This window comes from Vollenhovia emeryi, unplaced genomic scaffold (assembly GCF_000949405.1).
Source record: "Vollenhovia emeryi isolate VEMERY1.0 unplaced genomic scaffold, V.emery_V1.0 DF939225.1, whole genome shotgun sequence".
Classification (NCBI taxonomy): Eukaryota; Metazoa; Arthropoda; class Insecta; order Hymenoptera; family Formicidae; genus Vollenhovia; species Vollenhovia emeryi.
Genome location: NW_011967141.1, coordinates 640951 through 664724, shown reverse-complemented (window position 1 = coordinate 664724; position 23774 = coordinate 640951). Strand labels below are relative to the sequence as shown.

The 23774-nt window shown below is 31.6% G+C and overlaps 1 protein-coding gene across 17 annotated transcripts in view; it reads right to left on the bottom strand.

Annotated features, from left to right (window-relative positions):
• Window positions 1-6345: 6345 nt before the first annotated feature.
• The window catches only part of LOC105560698 (liprin-alpha-1), a 53194-nt gene continuing 35765 nt past the window's right edge, over window positions 6346-23774 (bottom strand). For 9 of the 17 annotated variants that reach the window (XM_012010031.1, XM_012010022.1, XM_012010023.1 and 6 more), the window contains 19 exons: window positions 23497-23571; window positions 22911-23006; window positions 21914-22141; window positions 20497-20784; window positions 20263-20406; window positions 19191-19350; window positions 18192-18547; window positions 17849-18091; window positions 16900-17094; window positions 16705-16797; window positions 15950-16107; window positions 15651-15698; window positions 12744-12996; window positions 12018-12163; window positions 11448-11660; window positions 11096-11359; window positions 10744-10900; window positions 10551-10667; window positions 6346-10474 (listed from right to left, as the gene is read on the bottom strand). In XM_012010031.1, the coding sequence (XP_011865421.1) occupies window positions 10388-10474; window positions 10551-10667; window positions 10744-10900; window positions 11096-11359; window positions 11448-11660; window positions 12018-12163; window positions 12744-12996; window positions 15651-15698; window positions 15950-16107; window positions 16705-16797; window positions 16900-17094; window positions 17849-18091; window positions 18192-18547; window positions 19191-19350; window positions 20263-20406; window positions 20497-20784; window positions 21914-22141; window positions 22911-23006; window positions 23497-23571 (3321 nt within the window). In that variant the 3' untranslated portion in view covers window positions 6346-10387. Of the gene's footprint in view, window positions 10475-10550; window positions 10668-10743; window positions 10901-11095; window positions 11360-11447; window positions 11661-12017; window positions 12164-12743; window positions 13000-15650; window positions 15699-15949; window positions 16108-16704; window positions 16798-16899; window positions 17095-17848; window positions 18092-18191; window positions 18548-19190; window positions 19351-20262; window positions 20407-20496; window positions 20785-21913; window positions 22142-22910; window positions 23007-23496; window positions 23572-23774 lie in introns of all 17 variants that reach the window. The other 8 variants (XM_012010032.1, XM_012010034.1, XM_012010036.1 and 5 more) reach the window with 8 other exon arrangements.

The following is a 23774-nucleotide window of genomic DNA, read 5'->3' as shown; positions in this document are numbered from 1 at the left end:
TAATATATATAATATTATATTTCACAAATGATAGGTCTGAGATTTCGCGCGCTCAGGCACGGCGACATGACGAGTGATGAAAGTGTTCCTATGTGTTTCGCGATCGAGCGAGAACCAAAGTCACCGTTTAACGGGACAGAAAATATTTGGGAAGACGATGATCCGGTTATTTTGAAAACTTGAGGATAAAGAGAGGCAGGAGACTAGATTGAATCTAAAATTCGACTGAAAATTTGAAGTTCACTCAGAATATCGGAGATCGACTAATGGCCGATTTTTTCACTTCCCGATAAAATTATCCGGAGGTTAATCTCAAGTTTTGGCCAATCACGTGCATGGATCTGGTAGTTATCTCCCGTTTAACTTTAACCATAACATAACTGGATGTGAAGAAATCGGGCATAAATCGAAGGATATCAGTCTGATCAAGATGCTCATCATAATGAACCCCTCCCTTTTATTAATAAGACGCTACACAAAGTTAACAAAAGAAATGGTTAAAGATAACAAGAGGAACAATTAATTCGAGAATGAATCGTTAAGTCTGTTGTGAAAGTTGTCACTATGCTAAAAAGGGCGATATTCGTAGGAACACCTTTATCACTTGTCGTGTCGCCGTACCTGAGCGCGCGAAATCTCAGGCCTGTCATTTGTGACATGTAATCGCTTATTATTTAAAAACTATTATAGCCTCGACATTTTTGTATTAGAATTTTTGTCTTGAAAGTTTCTAAAGAATTTATGATTAAAAGAGGATATCCGGTGGTTTTAGTACACCCTGTATACGGGGGATAGACCAAATAATATGAACACCATATATGTCTTATATTGTAAGTTTTTACATGTTGACAACTCTGAAAACAAACGAATGTTCCGATTATCTTTTGCTTCTCTTTTCGCTCGTTCAGCTGCCACTTTTATTGCGGTAGTTTTGTGTTGTTTGGACCACAATCCTAGTTGGTGTTCAACAGTTTGTCAGTTAATTTTAGCTTTTCTCCACTATTCTTTTTCACTGATGAAGTCTTACTTTTTTTTGTATGCTGACATAATCGTGGAGACTGAAACATAAAACAATTGAGCTGTTTTAGTTACAGATGCTCCTGTTAAACGTGCACCAATGATTTGTTCTCGTTAGAAGTCTAATAAGTCACTCATTTTACCGTTTATTCGTACTAATCGTAGCCGAACACAACGTGTAATATATGCTGAGACACAAACTGGAGGATATAATGAACAAAAAGAGAAACAAAAGATAATCGCAACATTTATTTGTTGTCAGGGTTGTCAACATGTAAAAATTTACGATGCAAGACATGGTGTTCATATTATTTTATCTATTCCCAGTATATATGTACATATATGTATATGTATACATATACAATATATTATACAGAGTGTTCTGGTAAAGGCTGGCAATCTCTCATGGACTTGTAGAGTAAAAATAACCCCACAAGTTCTCATTAATTTTTGCGATCTTTAAACACTTTTTATTTGTAAATACAAACCAAAAATGATGCTTTTTAAAAATAAAGCTTGAAGTTTATATAACACATAAAAAGTTTTGTCAAATATTTTATTGGTAGTAAGACTGGAAAACAGCACATCGTAGCTAGCATTGTACAAAATACATGGAAGACTGGTTGACAGGGTTTCGGCTACAATTGTTATCCAAAATAAATAAACGACAGTGCTTATTAAACTAGAGACTAGTGGCTACGGTCCATCGAACCGGATTTTTAAAAAATAAATTTTTCGAGTTTTGCGACAAGTTTGAAGTAAAACTAAAAAATTGCAACTTTCTAACCGTCAAAAATGAATAAAATACGAATAAAAAATATCTCGATGGACGATAAAGAATTTAATTACGATTAGATTGCGCTCTGTTTGAGGTAAATCTGTTAATTTTTTAATGCTACAGGCTGTCAACCAGGTCAAGAAATACGGTTTCGATATCTTGGTAAAGAAGCGTTATAAAAAAAACTTTATAGGAACTTGTGGAGTTATTTTTACACACTCTACAAGTTCACGAGATTTTGCCAGCCTTTACCAGAAAACTCCGTATACATATACATATACGTATGTATATGTATACAGGATGTTCTGTAAAAATCGGAACTAAGTTTAAGGGTAAATTTATTAGACCATTTGAAGACAAAAATCTTAATACCAAAATACTGAGGCAACAGTAGTTTTGAATTAGACGCGTTTAAAGTTGCAATTGAGATAGCTTAAAATTGGCGCAGGTATGGCACACAGTGCTAAAGATGAAAACTGTCCGTCGCCTTTTACTAATATTTGCATACCTACACTAGTGCAGATACAATTTTATTGACAATATTAAAAGAGAAAAAACATTACATGATATGTAAAACGTAAACTGTCAAATGACATTTCTTTGAATGAAGGCTGCTGTATATCTGTTGCTAATTTCATATCTTATAGATATTTGTACATACAATAAAGGTTACTAAGAACTGTTACCTGACAGCTTACGTTTTATATATCATGTAGTACTATTTCTCTTGTAATATTTTCAAGAAAATTGTATCCACACAAATAGCGCATATATGCGAACAGTGGTGGAAGAAAATTCATTCTCTTTGTATACGTAGGGCAGACCGAGTAACTTGCGCGCCAGAATAAGACTGGATTCACACCTTGACAGAAAAGCAAAAATGGAACAGCAAAAATCCAATCAGAACCAATCAGAACTGTCGCTGGTAATCGTTTCTACTTTCTACCAGCAGAATGTGTTGTTTACTACCAGCAGAGAGACTACCAGCGCGAGTTCTGATTAGCTTCTGTTTTTCTGCTTCCTGCTTTTCTGCCAAGGTGTGAATTCAGCCTAAGTTTTGATCGGAATGTAACAAATGTAGTCTCAATCCTGTGATCCGATTCGTCTCCGTTTACCCTAATATCGATATCGATATTGACAAGAGGAGCAACGGACAGCCTTTGCCTTAAGCAAAGCACTATGCGTTGTACCATATCTGAACACGCCAATTTTAGACTATCTCATTCGCTAACTTTCAACGCGTTCAATTAAAAAAATTATTTGCCCGAGTATTTTTTGATACTCAGAGTTTTGTCTTAAACGATCTCAAGAATTTACCCTTAAATCTTGTTTCTATTTTTACGCAACACCCTGTATATATACATATTATATATAACAAAAACGTATATGTATATACATACGCACGTATAGTTGTCTGCCTTTTAAATGTTTATATCAATCACACATTCCATTGATAAAAAAGAATAAATTTTATAAAATTTCCATAAATGAATAAGCTAGCTCGATAAAATAGCCAATTCTTGTTCAATTACTAAATGAATTTATTTAAATGGAAAGGATTGTAATAACGGCTCGATAAACTATTCTTTAAGATAAGCTTAGCTTACCGCAATGAATCTCAACTGTCTGAAAATTACATGATTGTTAATAAATAATTATATATATATATACATACATAGAGAAAGATATATATATGTACACACACTACACTCACACATACGCATATTCATACTTATGTACATTTTAAGCAGTATATATTATAGTACCACTCACATATATATGTGTGTATATATATATCGTACAAAAGTTTGGAATAACGTTGAAATCTTGATTTCTCGCCAGCTCGACTGAATTAAGGAAGGATGTTCAATGAAAATTCGTAATTTTTTCCATAAAAAGAAAACTGAATGATTGTATGTAATACTATTTACGTTTTATGTTGTCGTGAATGTGCTTTCACTGAGCGAGCGTGCAAATGTTTGATCGGAAATGATAACAGATTTGATGAATCGCATGTCTTATGATATGTATAGCGATAATCAGGTCTTCTACATGATTTATATGTATACATACTGTATTCCTTTAAAAGCGCGTAAGACAAATCAACTTTATATGTTATCAAGTCTCAACGTAACATTCAACATTTCCTGTATTGCTGAAGACAATATGTGAATTCATACGAAGTGCTGCAACAAAAATCGGCACGGATAAATAACTATAATGTAACAAAATCGAGTCGATTGATTTTGTTCAAAAGAAATTTATCCGAATTATAATAACATGTGACATAAGAATTAATAAAAGCGAGATAAAGCAGAGAATCAAATTAGCATTCTTGTGGAAAGACGTACTATACATCAAAGAGGAAATCATCCATAAATAATTTTAGTATTCGCTTATTTCAATTCTATTCAATATCGACCAGTAACAAACTGGACTTTACGAGTTTTTTCTCTCTCTCTCTCTCTCTCTCTCCACTCTCCTCTTCTCCTCCTCTCTTTCATACTTATGTATACATTTATATTTAAATACATAGAAGGCGTCGAAGCTGCTATATATAATAAACCATGACGTGCATATATTTGATTACAAGTATGGTTATTTCTGTTTGGAAGGTTCTTTTGGAATGTCCACAGACACTATTAACTAGTACATGTTAAAAATAATGTTCAGTCACTTTGTGAGTTGCTGCAGACTCTTCCGAAGGGGAAAGATGGGAAAAGTTCCGTATTCCGTGAAACGCAGACGAGCACTTTTGTTACATCCCATTAATGAATGAAAAATAATATGTATTATATGCAATATTTTTATCATCTTCGATTATTTTTCCTATCGTTACGCAGAAAACAAAATGTTCACAAAACTAAGAACATTGAAATACTGACAAATTTTATCGAAAATTTTACGATGTATTTTTAAATGTTATCGATATCACACTTTGCAGAAAATAAAAATTTATTACGTGCAAAAGCAACACGTGTAACCAGGAGTTTAAAATTATTTTAAATATTATTTAACAACAATTTTCACAGCAAGTAAATGAAAATGCACGCTTTATTTCTGCTGTCTGTCAAGATGACTTATACTTGTATAATTTATTAAATTATTCATATACAGGGTGTTAAAAAATGTGGTACCAAATTTTAGGTATATGTAGCATTCGAGAAAACAAACCAAAAAGTTTTAATAAACATTATTTCAAAAACCTTTTATTTCTAAGCTATAAGATATTTGATATATTCTTCGTTTATTTCACAAGTATGCATTGAATCAAATGTTTATATGTAATCGCTCGTACATTTATACCCTTCACGAGATTCTAAGATTAAATCCATTAAATTTTTATAGGATTTTAAAAAATATGGTGTACGCAACATCAGTTAACACGTTAGATGAACTGATACAGAAACTTGAAAACTTTTGAAAACATATACGAAATACATCTAGAATCTTTGAACATGTTTGATTTCAATGAGAAAGCATGTCAAACTATGTATTGAAATAAACGGAGGGTACATCGAACATCTACTGTAAATTAAATTTACATTTCACTTTATATTATATATATATATATATATATATATTAGCAGATAATACTTTATAACTCAGAAATAAAAGATTTTTGGAATAATGTTTATTAAGACTTTTTGTTTTGTTTTCACGAGTGCTACATATTCCTAAAATTTGGTACCACATTTTTTCAACATCCTGTATAACATTATCCAACAAAAAATGCACAAGAACGAAGATAACAAGTTGGAGAAATCTTATTGTAGTCAACCGTATATATGCTATTAATACTTTCAACTCTTAAAGAGAATTTGTTGTGTCAATTATGATTAAAAAATATTTGTGATTAATATAGAGTCTATTTACGTCAAAGTTGCGACTTACATGTGCCATAGGATCTATTAAATATTTTTTTAACTATATCATTTAAACATAAAGATTTTTCAGATTAAATACCAATCAGGTGTCAAAGTAGATAATATTAAAATAGCGGAATTAAAAGTTAAGTTTGGATAATATAATTTAAAAAATGTAGTGGATCTTTAATGGCCTTTATAGGTTGCACAATAGATTTTCTATATTAATTATCTTACAGAAATGTAACAACTGGGAACGAAAAAAGCACTGAACAATTACTAGAGTTCAGTAAGTGAATTATTAGAAATTACTGATGTACAGTAATTCGTTAGTAATGACTAGAACTTATATTTTTATAAGAGTATGAATATCTTTTTCACAATTAATACAACAGTTTTTTTTAAATAATAAACTGGATCATCAAAATTTAAGTAAATCGTGACCGCAAGACATATAACGGTCATTGTGCATCTTCGAATCTAATAATATTTTTACGTATACATATTTATTTAAAATAGAAACTAAATACCGATAATTTTATTTGGTCTTGAAATATAATATTAAGCTAAAGTCGAAATAATATACTTAATTAAATTGAACATGAATGTTATATAGGATGTTGAAAAAATGTGGTACCAAATTTTAGGAATATGTAGCACTCGTGAAAACAAACCAAAATGTAATAAAATTTGAACAACCAATTTAATAATAATAAATTTATAAAATTGATTGTTAATTAGGTATACTATTTTGACTTTAGTTTAATAGTATTTCAAGACCGATTAAGTTATCGGCGTGTAGTTGCTATGTTGAATAATGATATATATTTGCATTAAAATATTAGAAACAGAAAGATCCAGCATCACCGTCATAGGTTTTTCTATTGTGATTATTTTCTTATTAATTTATTTAAATTCCTTTTAATGGCTAAAAGTCCTAATAGTAATAGCATAATTTTGATTGCAAAAAATATGTCTAACACATATTGCATGTAATATGTCTACAATATCCCAAGTTTAATTGCAAAATACTCAAACTTGTACGACGGGATAAAACAATTTGATTATCAGGATCTTAACACCTAAAAAGCTACGGCAAACAGTTATTCTCTTTCTTGTGCTCGTATTTTTTTTTTGTTGAACAGTTTATACACGAATTGCAATTTACGGTGCACAGATCATGGACATGCATGACGACGGATGAATTTAACATGTCCGCGGAAGAAAAAGTATAATCATACTTTAATATGGCAGTAGTATAATGTTGCTTTGGACTGTAATATATATTTCCGATTAGAAGGATGCTTGAAATTGATGATGTGATGAAAAAAGTGCCATATACCGAAAACATGATATAATTTGTTGATATAAGTTTTTGATCAATATCCTAGTAAATAAACTTTTGGCAGTATGCTAACGGTTTACCAACAGATTCGAACAGAATATTATGATAGGTATCAATTGTATTACGATTCTTTTCCAATGCAACAAATTGTCAACGGAAATAAAACGGAATCTGTCATCACTCAAATAAAATGTATTTAAATGCCCTATAAATAAACTGCTCGCAATATAACAACAGATTTGTTTAAGTATTGTAAGATATCCAGTATTATCTGTGTCCGTATTAAATTCGTATTTTTAATTCTGACTAAGCCTTAATCGCTACAATCTGACAGCAGATTATTGGAAAAAATCAAACAGAATCTGTCATTTCGTAAACATTTAAATAGAACACATCAGTTAGATAAGTACGAAATGATATTCTGCTTAGTTTCTACAGTCAATCTATTATTAACATTGTTATCGAATTCTGTTAGTATTTCTGTTAGCCTTCTATCAATAAAATTAGTAGGTTTCTACATATGTTCTTGACAAATTTGGCTATCTATCCAGATAGAAATGGCAGATTTTGTTCAGTTTTTGCAGTCAATCTGCTATTATATTTTGTTAGCCGATTCTGTTACATTTCTGTTTGCCGACAAAATCTAGAAGAGACACTGTCTGCGAAATCTACTTTTGACCCAGATTTAACTATTTGGGATATTACATTGCATCAGAAGCGTCGACACTGCATCTTTCTAGCGTATATTTAATCAATGTATATAATCAATATAAAGTCTTTGGTAGAAACTATTTGGTACATTTACGCCCGTTCGGAAAGTCATGCAGAACTATGAAGCCTATAATGAATAAACAGCTTGCGAGAAGAGTTACAGTTCATGAGAAACAAACATCAACAACAATGATTGCTCAAGTATCAACAACATTAACAACATCTGTATTTATAACTTATCGTCATTATTGTGATCGTCTCTCTTCCTTTTTTATCTCGATCAGTTCGTTTTTACAATCACCACCAATGTTTCAGTCTTTTGCCACATCTTCAACTTTACTTGTTGTCTATATAATTGGCAATAATAATTACCATTGCGCGATCATTGTCTTCAGCAACATTGTTTCTATATAGTCTTAATCGTCGCTATGGTTAACTCCTCCGCACGATCGTACAGTTCTCCCATTGCGATTACCGTACGCGTCGCATTGTTTCGCTTCCGATTCTACTTATTTACTATTGTATTATATATGCAACGTAAAAGCAGTACAATAATATCCATGTTAACGGATATTCGTCATTGTCCACGAAATATTAGATCCAATTATTACGAACGATACGCACAAAATTGGTCAGTAGCTTCATTTAAAAAATATAATTGAAATTGTCTAATCTTACAACACATTTACCAACACACATTCATATAACCGCATTTGCAAATATCTTGTAGTATAAAATGTTCGGAATCCTTTTAGTAAATAAAAAGTGAGCGTCAACTGCTTTAGCTTTTCGCTCGCATATAATTACGTAATAATATATATTACGTTCTGGTATACTGCATGGTTTAGTACAGTATACATGGCGCTAGAAATATTCATAGTTCATCAAAGTAATAAGAAATCAAACACTTTGGAGCTCTGTTTGTGAAAAGAAATGACCGGTAATTTCTATGCGCAGCTTTCTAGCTGTATGCTATCTGATGTTATAGATATAGAAACATAGCAGCTTTTGCATACAATATATACAGGGTGTCCTATGATACAAGTTGGAAGGTGACTTAAATATATGTAAAGAATAAAATAAAAATACTACATAAAGGTAAATAAAAAGTATTCATTATGTATTTCTGTAATAGTTTGATTCAGAATAATTGAATACTTTTGTATATGCAGTAGCAAATAAAATTGATTCTACTTTTGCACAAGCACAGCAATTGTAACATAATAATATTATTGTAATTTTTAAATAAAATTGTATACTTTTTTTACATCAATGTGTTCACAATTGAATTGTATCTACAAATGTATGTCATTCATTTATTTATCCTTATTTTATATATAAAAGTATTAAGACAAAATCATCAAAAAGTGAAAATTCTTGATAGCTACATCTTGTGATGATATTTAATATCTTGTCAGAATATATTGGAATAAAATATGACTTACAAAGTATATCTCGTAATCTATTTACTTTAGGATGATCTTATTTTAATACTTTCATAAATATTTATTTTTAGATCGACTCATATAAAATAAATCATATGGTTTTATTTAAGAAAATATCAATAATCTTGAAATCTTAAAAATTGTGACTTCTTGAAAAAAGGTTCTTCTAAATCAGAATGTATTCCTACAAAATAAATACTGTTTTTCTTCAGATATACTTTTCTATCATAAAAATTAGAGAAATATTTACATATTTAGATTAAGAGGATACCCTGTGTAATTGAAAACAATCTAAAATATTGAAAGCTATATGCATACAATACATTAAGTCTATTTTTAACTTTGAAAATATAATCTTATATAATTTGTATTCGGATAGACATTAAAGTAAATTCGATAGCAAAATTTATTTAGTAATTCACAGTCTATCCGAGTTTAACAAAGAGAGAATTTTGTCAACAAAAGAACTTATTTAACATGTTCAACTAATTTTTTCACATAGATTTACTCTTCCTATTATATTACCAGTTACAGGACACCTCATATATGAATAATTTCCTCAAAAGCAACGATATCGTAGACTCTTGTTTTTCCACTTCTTTGTGCGGTACAAAGTATTAACTTACCCTGCCTTAAATATTTATTGAATTTTATAAGTACAGGTTATTGTACCAAGTTGTACAACAAATATACTTTACTACACGACACCATAATACTGAGACTTATCGACTTAATAAACAAATGAAGTTAACTCAGAAAGAATTATTGTCGTAATCGTCTGCAATTGATATCTCATGCTTTTAAGGAGAGTGCTATTATACATCACTGTGTCGTTCTATTTAATTTAACAATTGCCTGCTACATTTCAATATCTATATGAAAAACTGCTCGAAATAACTAGTTTTTTTCCTCTTCATCAAAAGGTATATAATGTGGTATATATGGCGCATCGATTTATGCGCGTGCAGCATAAAAATCGATCAGATGGATCCTTAAGTATCGAATGTATCGTGTAAGTTTATCTTAACTTATATAAGCTTATGTCAAAACACACCTCGGTATTACCAAATGTCACATTTGTCATAACAATATGAAGAGATACTTCTAGCGTGATACTTAAAGCTCTTACAACTTTTACAACACACGCATAGATAATAGCAATAGCTGGGGTTTTGGACTAGACATGATGTGGTTGAATATGAGGCAGCCGACTTGACGGGATGGATCAGGATTTCATGCTATTCTCATCCAGACGTCTCTCCGTCGCCATCGACAACAGATTGGAAAATTCCATTTCTAGCACTTGTCTTGCCTACAAAAATAATACAGAATATATTTATTTATGTTTTTGCAATTATTTCTATTATAATGCAATTATAAGCATTTACCTGTGTATTCTGCGTAGGAATTTGTAAAGTTAATGCAAAACTGTTTGCATCAAAATTTTCGTCTAAAGCTACGAGCGCACCATGCACTCCTGATTCTAAGAGATTATTCCCGTATTCCTATGAGTATAAATTCAATGTTAGTTCTTTTTGTAAATAATCGATTTTAGCAAAGCATTGGGGAACATTTATCTACCTTTAAACCAATTGATTGTACCCATCTTATGACACGATCGTTACTCCACACAAGTACATCTATATTGGCACCTTCTGCCATTCGTCTTCTCTCTTCTAATTGCTGTCTATCATAATTTAGTCGTTTTAAACAGGAAATGCCATACTGCAAACTTGTTCTGCAATAATATATTGATAACATAAAGAATTATTTGACGCCAGTACATGATTAACCAATGATATGTTAATTATATTGATATAATCTACACGTTAATATATTGATAATTTTATTGAGAATATTAAAAGACAAATAATGTATCTTAAACTATTAATAACACAAACTAAAGTCTTAAATGACTTTGCCTTAATCCTACCTATGGAAGCTGTCAACCATTCTCAGCTGACCACGAAGATCCTTCTTTGTAAGATGATCGAGCATTCTAGCATCAACAAGGCACTCCATGAAAGTCGATCGGTATTGAGGCAACCCGAGGCTTGGTAACCAGACATTACCTATCCACTCGTGATTCATATCACCAAATGCTAATGTTGTGCGAGAAGTTTTTGGCGCTGATGGACTTGTAAGCGACACCATTTCCTGAATAGCTAGTCTCAGTTTTAATCGGTGCAAAGGATTACTGTCACAGAAGAAGGAAAACAATTGTAATATTATAATACAATTTTATCTCAATTGTTTGTTTTTATAATATAATTTGTACAGTATACCTTATACCAATCTCTCGTTGAATTTCGGTATCGCTAAGAGCACTCATGATGGCACCGCTTTTAACATTTGCTCGACAAGCAGCAACATACCACGTCGGCATGCCTACCCAGAGCTCCAACCAGGCAACTACCGTTGGTCCGTTCCATAAAGCAAAGGGCGTTCCGGCTTTCATCGCTTCTGCTAAAAGCTCGTGCCGCGAGGAGTCCAACATACTACCAAACATACTTGGACTATAATATTAAATATTGATAGATATATATATAGATAGCTATCTGTAGATGTCTATATATATGCATATAACTATCTTCTTGAAATTTTTTTATTTCACTATTTCCCAAGGGTTTGAATTTCATAATGGAATTGTTATAATTTTATCGATACTGCAAATTTTTTATTATAAACAAATAGAAACTCGAGAAAATACTTTCTTTCACATTTAATTTAATCGTAAGGAACAGGACGCGCGTGTGTTACATTATAATTTATATCTTTCATGGCACAGATTTCATGGTATTCAAACTTAATAAACATAATTCACAACTATTAAAATAGCAATGTGTTATAAATACCTCTTCTTTTTCCTACGATCAAAATCACTTTTACTTCCAACCGTACCAGCTACTGACACACTGTCCCCATAGTCTGGATCAGCTGGTGTACATGCACCTCCCATACCTGGTACATCCCCCGGCATTGGTGTATCTTTCCCTTTGATCTAAGTAACGAAGTGATCAGGATTATTATACAAACAAAGTGTTTTATAACCATAGATCAATTTTCTCTTTTTTAATAAATTTTATATTTATATACGCGGACGTTTGTGAGGTTCGCGGTAAACTTTTCCATGGAAAATAATCAAAGTGGAGTAAATATACATTAAATCCTTATGATGCACGCATACACTAAAATAAAACAAAACTAATATAAAATTATATACAATCTAATTATACAAAATTACATAAAATAACATAAAATTTAATTTTAGACAAAATATATAGCATGTGTTTGTTATATACTTGCAAAATAAAAATAAATTTTTTAAAGAACTAATTTTGACAAGAGAGAGTTTCTTGAAAAATTCTAAATTTTCTAGATTTCTCAAAGCAGCAAATGTTCTAAATGCACATTTTCATCTAATGAAATTACCTAAAAACTTTCAAAAAAATTATTAAGACATTTTTTATTATATGTGTATGAGTCTTCAAGAAGATAACTGAGAAGAGCATGCCTTTATAAAACCTCACACACTTCCGTATTTGAAGTGATATGGGAATAAAAGAGATAAATTCTTTCACCTTCTCCTTTTTGCTGAAAAATCTACCGAGGCTACTCTTAATGCCTTTCTTTTTTTGTGCGGCCGCAACCGCGGCTGCTGTGGCAGGGCTCATAGTCGACTGTATGTGCAGGTGCGATGTCGATAATTGTCCGATGGGTAGCCCAACACTGGAGAAGTTGTTCTTGTGCAAACTGTCCTGGCTGCTGTGGCGTGAGGACAATGGGGAAGGAGGAGTTCCAGAATTGAGTGCGCCGTTGTTATGCTGCCCATGCCTGCTGCATGGAGCGCTAATCTAGTTTCTATTTCTACTCTAATTGATGCTACTACATTCTAGCGCGCACAAGAACATTATCCTTTTCACATTTCTTTTCTTCCATTCTATATACAAAGCGTCCCCAATTTAAACCTTAAAACTTCAGGAGCATGTAGAAGATCCGAGAAAAGATCGATAAATTAAGGAAAAAAAGTCCTGGAGACTTGCTCATTTTTACTTCATTTTGGAGAAAAAAAGAAACAAAAAGTTTTCGTTTTTTACTTATTTGTTTATACTTATTTATTCATGTTATTATCTATTTAATGAATATACTGTTCAAAAATTTCATGCTGACTTTTTGCAGCAATTAGGCATTACATCTAGCATTGATTGCTCTAATTGTAGCTAGACATTGTTCTGATAATTTGATGTAGTGCAGCTGCAATTCAATCTTTCAGTGGATCTGAATGCATTGTTGCAAGAGGCCAACGTTTTGAACAGTACTTTCATTAAATAGGTGATAACATAAATAAATAAGTGTAAATAAATTGATGGAGAGATGAAAACTTTTTCTTTTTTTTGCGATTTTCCAGAGTGAAAACGAACAAATCTGCAAAAGACTTTTTTTTAATTCATCGGTCCTCTACATATATCCTCTACATACTCTCAAAATTTTGACGTTTAAATTGGGGACACCCTGTATTAGTGTGTTAATTAATTGTGACTTTAACTTTAGTTTAACTTTCATTCTCCGTCTCTGTTTCCTTTAGAGACCAAGAGTGAATTAAAGTTAAAGCTAAGTGACATTGGTGCAACTGGGCCTAATACTCATGTTTATTGTACTATATTATCACTATAGTATTACGTGTTCTTTGTAATATTATTTTATGTAATTTAGTATAATTAACACTTTCATGAATAAGCCACTGAATAAGTGAAAAATATGTTGGTCTATGTTGGACCGTGTCGGAATGTATTAAGGTATTAATTTTGTTGAAGTTATTACTACATATGTTCTTTGTTATGCTTCATTTTGCACTTTTATATACAAGATATAGTCTCTCTTTCTCTCTTCCTCTCCCTCTCCCTCCCTCTCTCCCTAATCTCCCTGTTCCCATTCTGTGTCTTCCACTTCCCCTTTTCTTTTTAATATTTATAGAAAATATCTTAAAACTACTGTTCTTTGAATAATTTAAAATCGACGTTTTCTTAATAAAAATGTGAGGAAATATCATTACTATATTTTTCATTTCTTATGTTATGTATTACCTTTGATTAAATTCCATCTAAAGTTAACCAAAAATTGTTTTATTTATTTTGTCCCTTCAAATTTTCACAAAAACGCCGTTTTTTTATTGCTTGTCAAGTAAAAATTGTAATTAATTTCAAATTAGTAAAAAAATCTGCCATTAAAAGAACATTTAATGGTTTTGAGATGCTTCTTATATGAATACGAATAAGCCAATAAACGTGAATGAGCTAGTTGATAAAAGAAGAGAAAAAGAAAAAAGAAAGAGAGATAGAGAGAGAGAGAGAGATGGACGTAGTTTCGCTTATAAAATATCGATTAAAAATTGGTTAAAGTATTTCTTATCGTAAGAACAGTGCACGCGCTGATTTTATGGTAATACCTAGCTTGTATTACTTTCAAAGGTTCGTATCACTGTTTATGAAAATAGATCAAGCTTTGTTTTCTTCTTTGTTAATGGAACTGCGCTGCAAGGAAGAAACTTATGGATTCAAGCAAATTATGATACACATGATGGCTTTGGCACAGTACATACGAGTGCACAATTATCCTTTTTTAAATAGAAAGCACATAAAATAAAATTACCATATAAAAGAAAAATTAATAAGATTGGCATGAAAATATCTAATATATTAATATTGTTTCTTAAAACAACACTAATAAAGAAACGTATAAAAAGTGATTTTTATGATGTGTCACATATTTGCACATTGGAATATTAATCATTAACTCTTTATAAGATAGAATTGTCATAAAAGCAAGTAATTACAAAGCTACAGATAAAAAAAGATTGAAAATATATAATAAGATAAACGCCACGGTCTGCAATATGTATATATGTTATAAAATGTTGTATACAATAAATTATGTTTCGTAAACTCGATGTCTCTTTAAATCACGATATATTTTGAATCGTTTTCATTGTCTACAGAGTCGAATTTCCGTCTGTATCTTTGTAATATATTCTTGCAGGGTAACTTTATGCGCGAGATGGATCAGCGCATTTTGCATCGTGAATCCAATTTTCTCGATTCCGTTAGTTTCTTCGTTTGGCTAAGATCGCGATGCCCATTGTGAATTGGACAGGTTCGAAAATACGATGGGTGTGAAAACAAGCTAGTATCAATCTCTCTTGGAATTTTTGAATGTTTTCTATCAAACTATTGGGCGTTTCCATGTCACTGTGTATGTGCTCGAGAATCGATATTGTGGACATATAAGTGATGCTTTGAACGCAACATTGTTTTATATCTTTGAGCAAGATGTCTAAGTAATTGTTTAAACAATGAACAAATTACCATCAATGTGGTTTGGGCTTATTTGAAAATCATTTGTCTCAAGCCCACAAGAGTCATTCAAATGCATCGTGCACAGCGGCATGTAATAGTACGAGTTACATGCAGTATTAGTATCAGTAAATTAACCTGTGCGTGGGAAAACCACCACTTGGAAATCCGCTCTGTCCGGTACGTCTGATAGCACAAACAATGAAAAGTACTAACTTAAGAGATAATAATAAACTTTGGCTAATCTCATCTCCACACATACAATGTAATTAAGATGTAACAAATGTAAAAGTTAAGGTTTCCCCACATTGAATATGTCCTCTGCATAATGCCTTTTGTATCCACGATTGTAAAATATCTAATTTGACTTGTTCTTTTTTAGAAATGTGTGTCATGTATGAATTAAAATTTCTCTCTCAACAAAATGAAAAGTATACCTTCTAAGTTCTTCCTGGCTATGGGCTAATGCTTGAACGACTCGTTCCAATCTCAAAGACCTAGCTGTTAAAGGAGATGCTGCATCGCTGCTACCGCTTCCTATCACAACACTATCTCTTTCGCTAACCGAGTGCAGTTCCTCTCCTGACAACTGCAACTACCAGATTGGACATGTTATTCCATTTCTGTCTCAAAATCAATGTCAGACTTTTTAATCAATTAAAACTTAATTTTTTCAAAGCAAAAATGTCACACGAGTACTTTATTTATTGCAACTTTCCAATTTTCTGTATCATATATCTTTATATTATATAATTAAACTTAAAAATAATTAATTCTATATAAAATTATACACCCTTTGGAATTAAGTGTGAAATAATATTTTCTTACCTAACCAGTTTTTCAAAGTTTACTTTGCAAAAGCTTTTTACGTACGTATTAGTAAATTAATATCTTATGATATTATTGTGGTACTGTAAACTGCAACATATTATCTGTCAAGATATTAACTATATTTGATACCAAAAAAGAAAAAAGTTTTTGATTTTTCCCCCAAAGTTTTACGTTTTTTTTAAAAATAACAGTGAATTTCTAAAGAGAGTTTCAACCATTTTTTCTAAGTAGAAATAGCATACTGAAATCAATTTCAATTTTAATTTATAAAGATTATTTTAAAGTATACTTTTACTGTAAATCTAATTTAAAAAATATTTTACATTACTCTAATGATAATTAAATGGAATTGTTAACTAACCTGACTGGCAGGAAGAGATTCCGATAATTGGCCCGGACTAGCTAAGGAAGCAGCATATTGATGTAAATGCGCCGGAGACATTGACGCAGGTGCCTACGTAGAAAAAATACAGAAATAAATTATATAAACAACGTGATCGTTTTGTTCATACTCTATGTAATCAAATTAACATAAATAAACAATCAATGCATTTACGTGATTACTAACGGTGTGGTACTTATGCAAATAATCCCTGCTTGGACTGTGATGCGATTTTGGTGTAGATCGCCCGCTCAGTGGCGGCGATGCTCGTTCGAGGCTTCGACCTCTCGCTAATAGATTCATGTGTTCAAGACTGCCGACGCGAGACTCCAGTTCTTCTGCACGTGCTTCTGTACTTTGTTTTTCTTCCTACAAAATTCTCCATGTTCAATCACCTCAGACTTAAAAAACTATTGATTCAGTGAGATTTAAAGAGAAATAAAGAATAAATTAGAAAATAATATGAATGTGAAAATCTGTTGAATTTGCATGAGACTATTTCATTACCTTCACATTAAATAATTTAAATTTGTATTCGGTTGATGGATATGTTCGTCCCGTTTTTAAACATTCGCGCACTTTATATACGAATTCGACCTGCTATCAACTTCACACTTATATGACGTGTTAAACATTTAAAAGTAGCAATTTAACGGAAACTTTTCTGTCAAATTTGTTGTCGTTGATTAATGTTTGTGAGTCGTGTGAATTTATAAAGATGGATAAAAATAAGCATCACTTTCGGCATATTATGCTTTTTTTATTTTCGAAAAGGCAAAACTGCTGTTCAGACCAAAAGAAAAATATGTTCTCTCTACAGAGAAAATGCTATTGATGATTTCACCGTTTGTAAATGGTTCCAGCGATTCCGTAATGAAAATTTTAATCTCACGGATGAGAAACGTTCTAGACAGCCTTCCGAAATTGACGGTCACGAAATCTTGGTCTTGATTGTAACTGATCGTCATAAAACTCGTGAGATTGCTGATATCACTGATTAAATGTATATCGACAAAATATAATAAGTATGAAATTTTTAATTTAAAAACTGAACGAACTTATGCATCAACCCAATATAAGACAGAGATTTATGGATTTAAATTTGTTGTATAACTACAATTACCTGAATTAATCTAATTTCTTTATTAATAGCATCTAATTGTTCTTGTAACATCAATGCCAATGTTTGGGCATCCGTATGTCCAGTAGGACTTATTACATCCGCCGAGCAACTGAAGATACTTTCGTTATCCCCATCCCCTTCTGCATCACTCGAAACATCAAACGCTTGTTGGACATTAGCTAGCACATGCGCTTGTTGTAGCTTTTCCCACTCTTGCTCCGCCAAAGTCCGTGCAACATAATTCTAAAATATTCAATTAGTACGTGTTTATTTCTAAACATACTTAATACAATTAACTTGCATATATATATTTGTTTAAATGTTTATATAAACAATACAGTACCTTTGACGAATCATCTTCAATAGACCGTTTGCCTCTTCTAGGCAACGAATGTGTATCAAAACTGCTATGACTCGCGCTCCTTGAGAATGGACCTGGATCCACAGCGTTTGGCGACAAACTTCTCGTTAACGCATCTGTTTGCTGAATATTAAATGCAATTTCCTGCTGGAGCATTTGTCTTTTAACGTTATCGATTTCCAGACGTGCCTTGCCCAATTCCTTCACAATATCAGCCTTTTCATTTTGCAGATCCTCTGCCACTTTTCTCATTTTCTCAAGTTCTTGAGTAAGTGCGTTCTTTTCTTCTAATGCATGCATTCTTTCTTTCAAATGCACTTGCAATCTTTCATTGGATTCTAAACAAAAATGTAAACTCTTAATGTCACTTAAAATTCATGATACATTTTTCATATATTTTTTATAGCGATAAACTATGTAAACATACATATAGGTAAATATATGAAGTACAGCATCAAAATATCTGTTGCTTTTGAAAATATGAGAATTATTATATTATTATTTCTATAGGAAATCAGAAACCAGGAAATAAAAAAAAACGGTATTATGGCCATAGTTTTTAAAATGTAAAAACATACTTTTATTTTTGTTATTTTTAAATAATGTTTAGCTTATTACTTTATTGAAGTTTAAAGTATGTAATGCTATCAATGTTTAAAAAAAAACACTTTATAGAAAATTTATAATATTAAACTATTACAACATGAGCATTAGCCATCTTTCCAAACTTATAAAGATGGCCATAGTATTATGGGATAGAAAAAAAAGGAAAAATAGTGAAAACGGAAATAAAAATTATATTAAAAACAATTTAAATATTAAGCACTATTTAAGATATTCTTCCAGATAGTAAATGTATTTTCTTGTTTCTGATAATAATACAATATGTATATGAATACAATATCAAATAATTTTTGTTTATAGTCCTGTGGACAATTATTAGGGCAATATAATATAGAAAAAATAATGTGTTAAAATTACCAGATAAAAGTTTATCAACGGTTGTACTAAGACGTGTGTTATGCTCTTCATTCATCTTTAGCCGCTGATTAACACGTATCACTTCTGCATTCTTTTCTTCTAATTGTGCTTCCAGTCTTTGAATTCTATCCTCCGCGCTACCATGCCTTTCCTGAGCCTGCTTAAATTTCACATAATTAAAATTATTGATTTATCTATAATATTATTAACTTCTATAATACATAAATACACTTAATTTAATTCTTGTTATTTGAAGTTTAGAAAACTATTTCTCATCACTTTAACAAATTTTGATTCTGTCTCAATGATGAATGTCAATTCTCATGATTGATTTAGAGCATGATTAAAAATGTAATTCAGGGCATGTAATGAATGTAACTTATTTTACGTTTCTCTATATATGATTATTCTAATACTCGTATTTCTATACAATCTAAATGAGATATTGTATAATAGAAATGGTAAAAGAAATTAAAAGCGTGTTATATGCACATGAGCGAGAAAAAAAAAGAAAGGATATATTATATCAATAAACATTCAAAAAGTAATACACTATTCATAAACTATAAATTATGATACATATCCGTCATTTGCAAAAGTAATATATTTTGTACAGACCAGGTTGACTTCCACTATACATGCTGCGTAATATTATTTGCAAATTATACAAGATAGGACATAATCGCTTTTTTAAAATATTAAAAAAAAAATTCTGTAACTAAAAATTCTTGATGCAACAAATTTAATCTGTAAATTCAGCTTATATTTATATTTAGCAATTTGTGTATTTCAGCGTAAATTGTAAAGATACACTGCGGTGCACAAAAATACTCGATCTGTATGCTGAATGCTATTATTACATATCATACATGTAGTAGTACATAGCATAGAGCAGCAAATTATTGTTGTTTGAAGAAATTAACTGAACTATAGAAAGAACACTCTGTGGCAATAATGCACGTTAAGAAAGATAAGCTTTCTAGACACAAATCGTATCCCGGGAACGTTAAAGTGCAGAGGAATAAAAAAAGGGAGAGCTGATGATATGACATGATATGATTCCCCTGCGTACCTGGTTGGGCCTCCTCACCTGCGTCAGAGCCTCCATCCTCTGTTTCAATTGCTCTTCCATTTCTGGTAACTTAGCATATTGAGCTAGTTTCTGTTCCGCAAGTTCTAATTTCTCTTGTATAGCCGCAATTTTCTCTTCTTGGAGCTTAAATAAATTTAATTAATCGTAAGAAAGTGACTATGTCGTTATAATTATAATGTAGAAAGAGGAAATAAAGATTGACCTGTGATTTACCTTTAATTGAGCTTTTTTATGCTGCAATTCTTGCTCCAGCTTTTCATTGAGGTCGTGAAGACTAGTAGACTCCCGTTGAGCATTGAGATATCGTTTTTCTAAAGTTGCTATTCGCTCCTCTTGATCCTCTTTTTGTGCCACATTCTCTCGTAAGTCTCTTTGCAGTTTAAGACCTGTCTCTTGTGCCTTCAGAAGATCTTTTTGCGTTTTGGATAACGTTTCCTCCAATTCAGCGACGCGTCCACTTAGTTCTGCTACTCGTCGTTGCCATGTAGTTAACTCCGAGCTCTAAAATAATATTTATAATATTTTATATTGGCTTTTCAATCATTTATCAAATTATACCAACCGCCATTCAAGCTACTCGTGTAAAATAGAAACCGAGAAGTGTGAACATTGTAATTTTAAGCAGAACACATTATGATCAAGTTTTATACTACATGATACTAACATTAATTCAGAAAAGTTGTCACACGCTATTGTTGTATTAATATTATATTCATATTCATTCTAATGTTTTATTTATAATGTTCTGCATCTGCCACAATAAGGGAATGGCGAAACTTCTTAAGGAAAGAATATCGACCTAGGTAAACCCATTGTTAATCACTAATCATGCGATTACAAAACGTTTAACATGAATGTTTTGCTCATTCCATAACATGCTATAGGTACCACTGAAAATATTATATACTATGTACAAAAGATAATTCGTATTATGTGTTAATATTAATGATTAAATACTAAAATTTTGGTTATACATTGAATATATAATGTAAGTTATGACGTAGCATATATTTTTTAATGTATGTGTGTATGTGTGTGTGTGTGTATGTTTTACAATTTCACACATACGCGCACACACACATACACATGCCCACGCGCGATAAGTCATTAAAAATACTATCATCTTGTATATTACAATTAAAAAAATTAAATTACATAAAAAAATATATGTTTAAGAAACTATCGATGATATTAATATTTTCTAAAAGAAATGATATAAAACTATTGTTGTCATCTTCTTGTTTCCTCTTTCGAATAGTACAACTTTTGTTTGGACGTTTTCTTTTATACTTGGCAAGTACAAAATTAATTTGGATAGTAACTTCTATAATGACTGTTTCCTCCTTCCATCTTATTTCTTTATTTCTCCCTTCCCTCTCTCTCTCTCTCTCTCTTGTTTATCTGTGTGTATGCATTGTGTATACATGTATGCGTGCATACGTGCTTGCGTATGTGCGTATATATGTATATGTGTATGTGATAAGAAACTAAGGTTTTATTGCTGAAGTAAGATTATGAAAATCAGTCATGATCTTCATACATAATCACATACAGAGGTGGAAAGCTACCTGAAGTTTTGTTAATAGTTGGACTTTTTCTATCCGTTCCGTCATATAATATTGATTCATACCTGCTTATCAAGAGTGGCTTGTAAATCTATTACTCGTACTGCCGAATCCTGTTCAGCTGGATCAAGACTCCCATTGCTCAATCTACTGCCAACTTCGGCAGACTTCTCTGTACCTGGTTTTTGTACCGATTGCTGTTGCTGCTGCTGCGATTGATGTTGCTGGTAATGCTGCTGCTGTTGCTGCTGCTGCTGCTGTTGTGGCTGGCTTGCTGCCTGCTCAGTCTCATTCTGCCCGATCACAACACTACATTCAGAATGCCTCGCTCGCATTGCCTCTCCTGCATTGCCGTACAATTCCCAAAAACTACGTCTAATACTACGTGACTACGCACAACGACTGTACGACCATCATGCACGACTATGATAGATACATTCTCGTGGATGCAGCGAATTAATGAGTGAGAAATAAAAAGTGGTTTATTATGATAATTTATACATTATCCGGGACAAAAGTACACTTGTTTAAGTGTTATTCTCAAGAAATATAAAGACATGTATACGTAAATGTAAATGTTTAGAAGTGTAATCTTGTGTAATATCTGCAGTTTTTTAAATGTAGGAAATGTTTGAAATTAAATGATAAGGTAATACCATTCTAGAATTATGGCGTTACTGAATTCAACGATAAAATGTATCAATATTTCAGTAAATATTGCGAAAGAGATATAATTTTACGCTAATTGTATACCAACCGATGACGCAGATTTGATTCATGGCTCTTACTCAAATTAGAGACTTATAGACTTCAATAACATGAAAAAACTAAAGCTTCCAAGTAAAATTTTAATAAGTGAGGAAAAGAGAATATAAATATATGTTAAACATGAGCATGCAAAGTGAGAAAAATTCCACAAATGCACTTTACGACTCTCAGACAAATCCTAAACACCTCCACTTATCCATGATCAGTGCCAAATATGAAAAGCGTATGTAACTGTGAATGTTTGTGCATATATGGTTTGATCAAGATTGTTTTGGTAATATGATTTTTTGATACCTTATTGTGCTGCTGATTTTCGTCCGCCTGTCCATTCTCTTTTGGTCTATCATCTAATACTTTCGGAGGATGCCCGCTTATTTTATATTGCTGGAACTGCCAACCACACTTACATTAGGTAGCAAGTAAGAATAACAAGAGTTTAGACTTAAGAGCCTTAACGTTTATAATGTCTAAAATCTTAACATTTTGTATATAATGGATAATTTTCATATTTTACATGGAGTTAAATTTTCACTCTTTTATTGCAAAGAAATACAACAGAAAAATAGATCACAGTAACTTATACATAAAAATTTAGTTGAAATTCTGACTTCCTCAAGTAGAAAGAGATTCACTGTGAATTTCAGGTCTTTCAACATACTTAAATTTCATTTTTTTCTACTTTCGGTCGGTTTATGCAGGAGCCACCTTAAAACACAGTTTCTTGGTGGAACAGTAAAATTCACATACTTCAAATTAATAAGCGAATCAAATGTTTTGATGCTTACTGGCATTTTATATAATCACTTCCCCTCGATTTTGTAAAGAATTCTTATTGCCAAAAATATTCTCGTATTTCAATTTAATAAAATATAGAACTCACTTCGTCTTTGGTATGGGCTAGTTCCTCCTCAAGACTCGTATTTCTTTCGAGGGCCACGCGCAAACGTTCACGTACCTGAAATGGTTTCATCAGCAACATTAGTCCTCAAGTTGCAAACATCGTAGATACATATATAGGTACATACATGCATATACATATGCAAACAGTGAAAAGTAACATTCTGTCTAAGGAGGGAGGGGAAAAGGTATATTTAAAAATGACAAAATATTAATTAAAAAAATTTTTTAGAAAAGAATTAAAGGCGGCATAATTTAAAA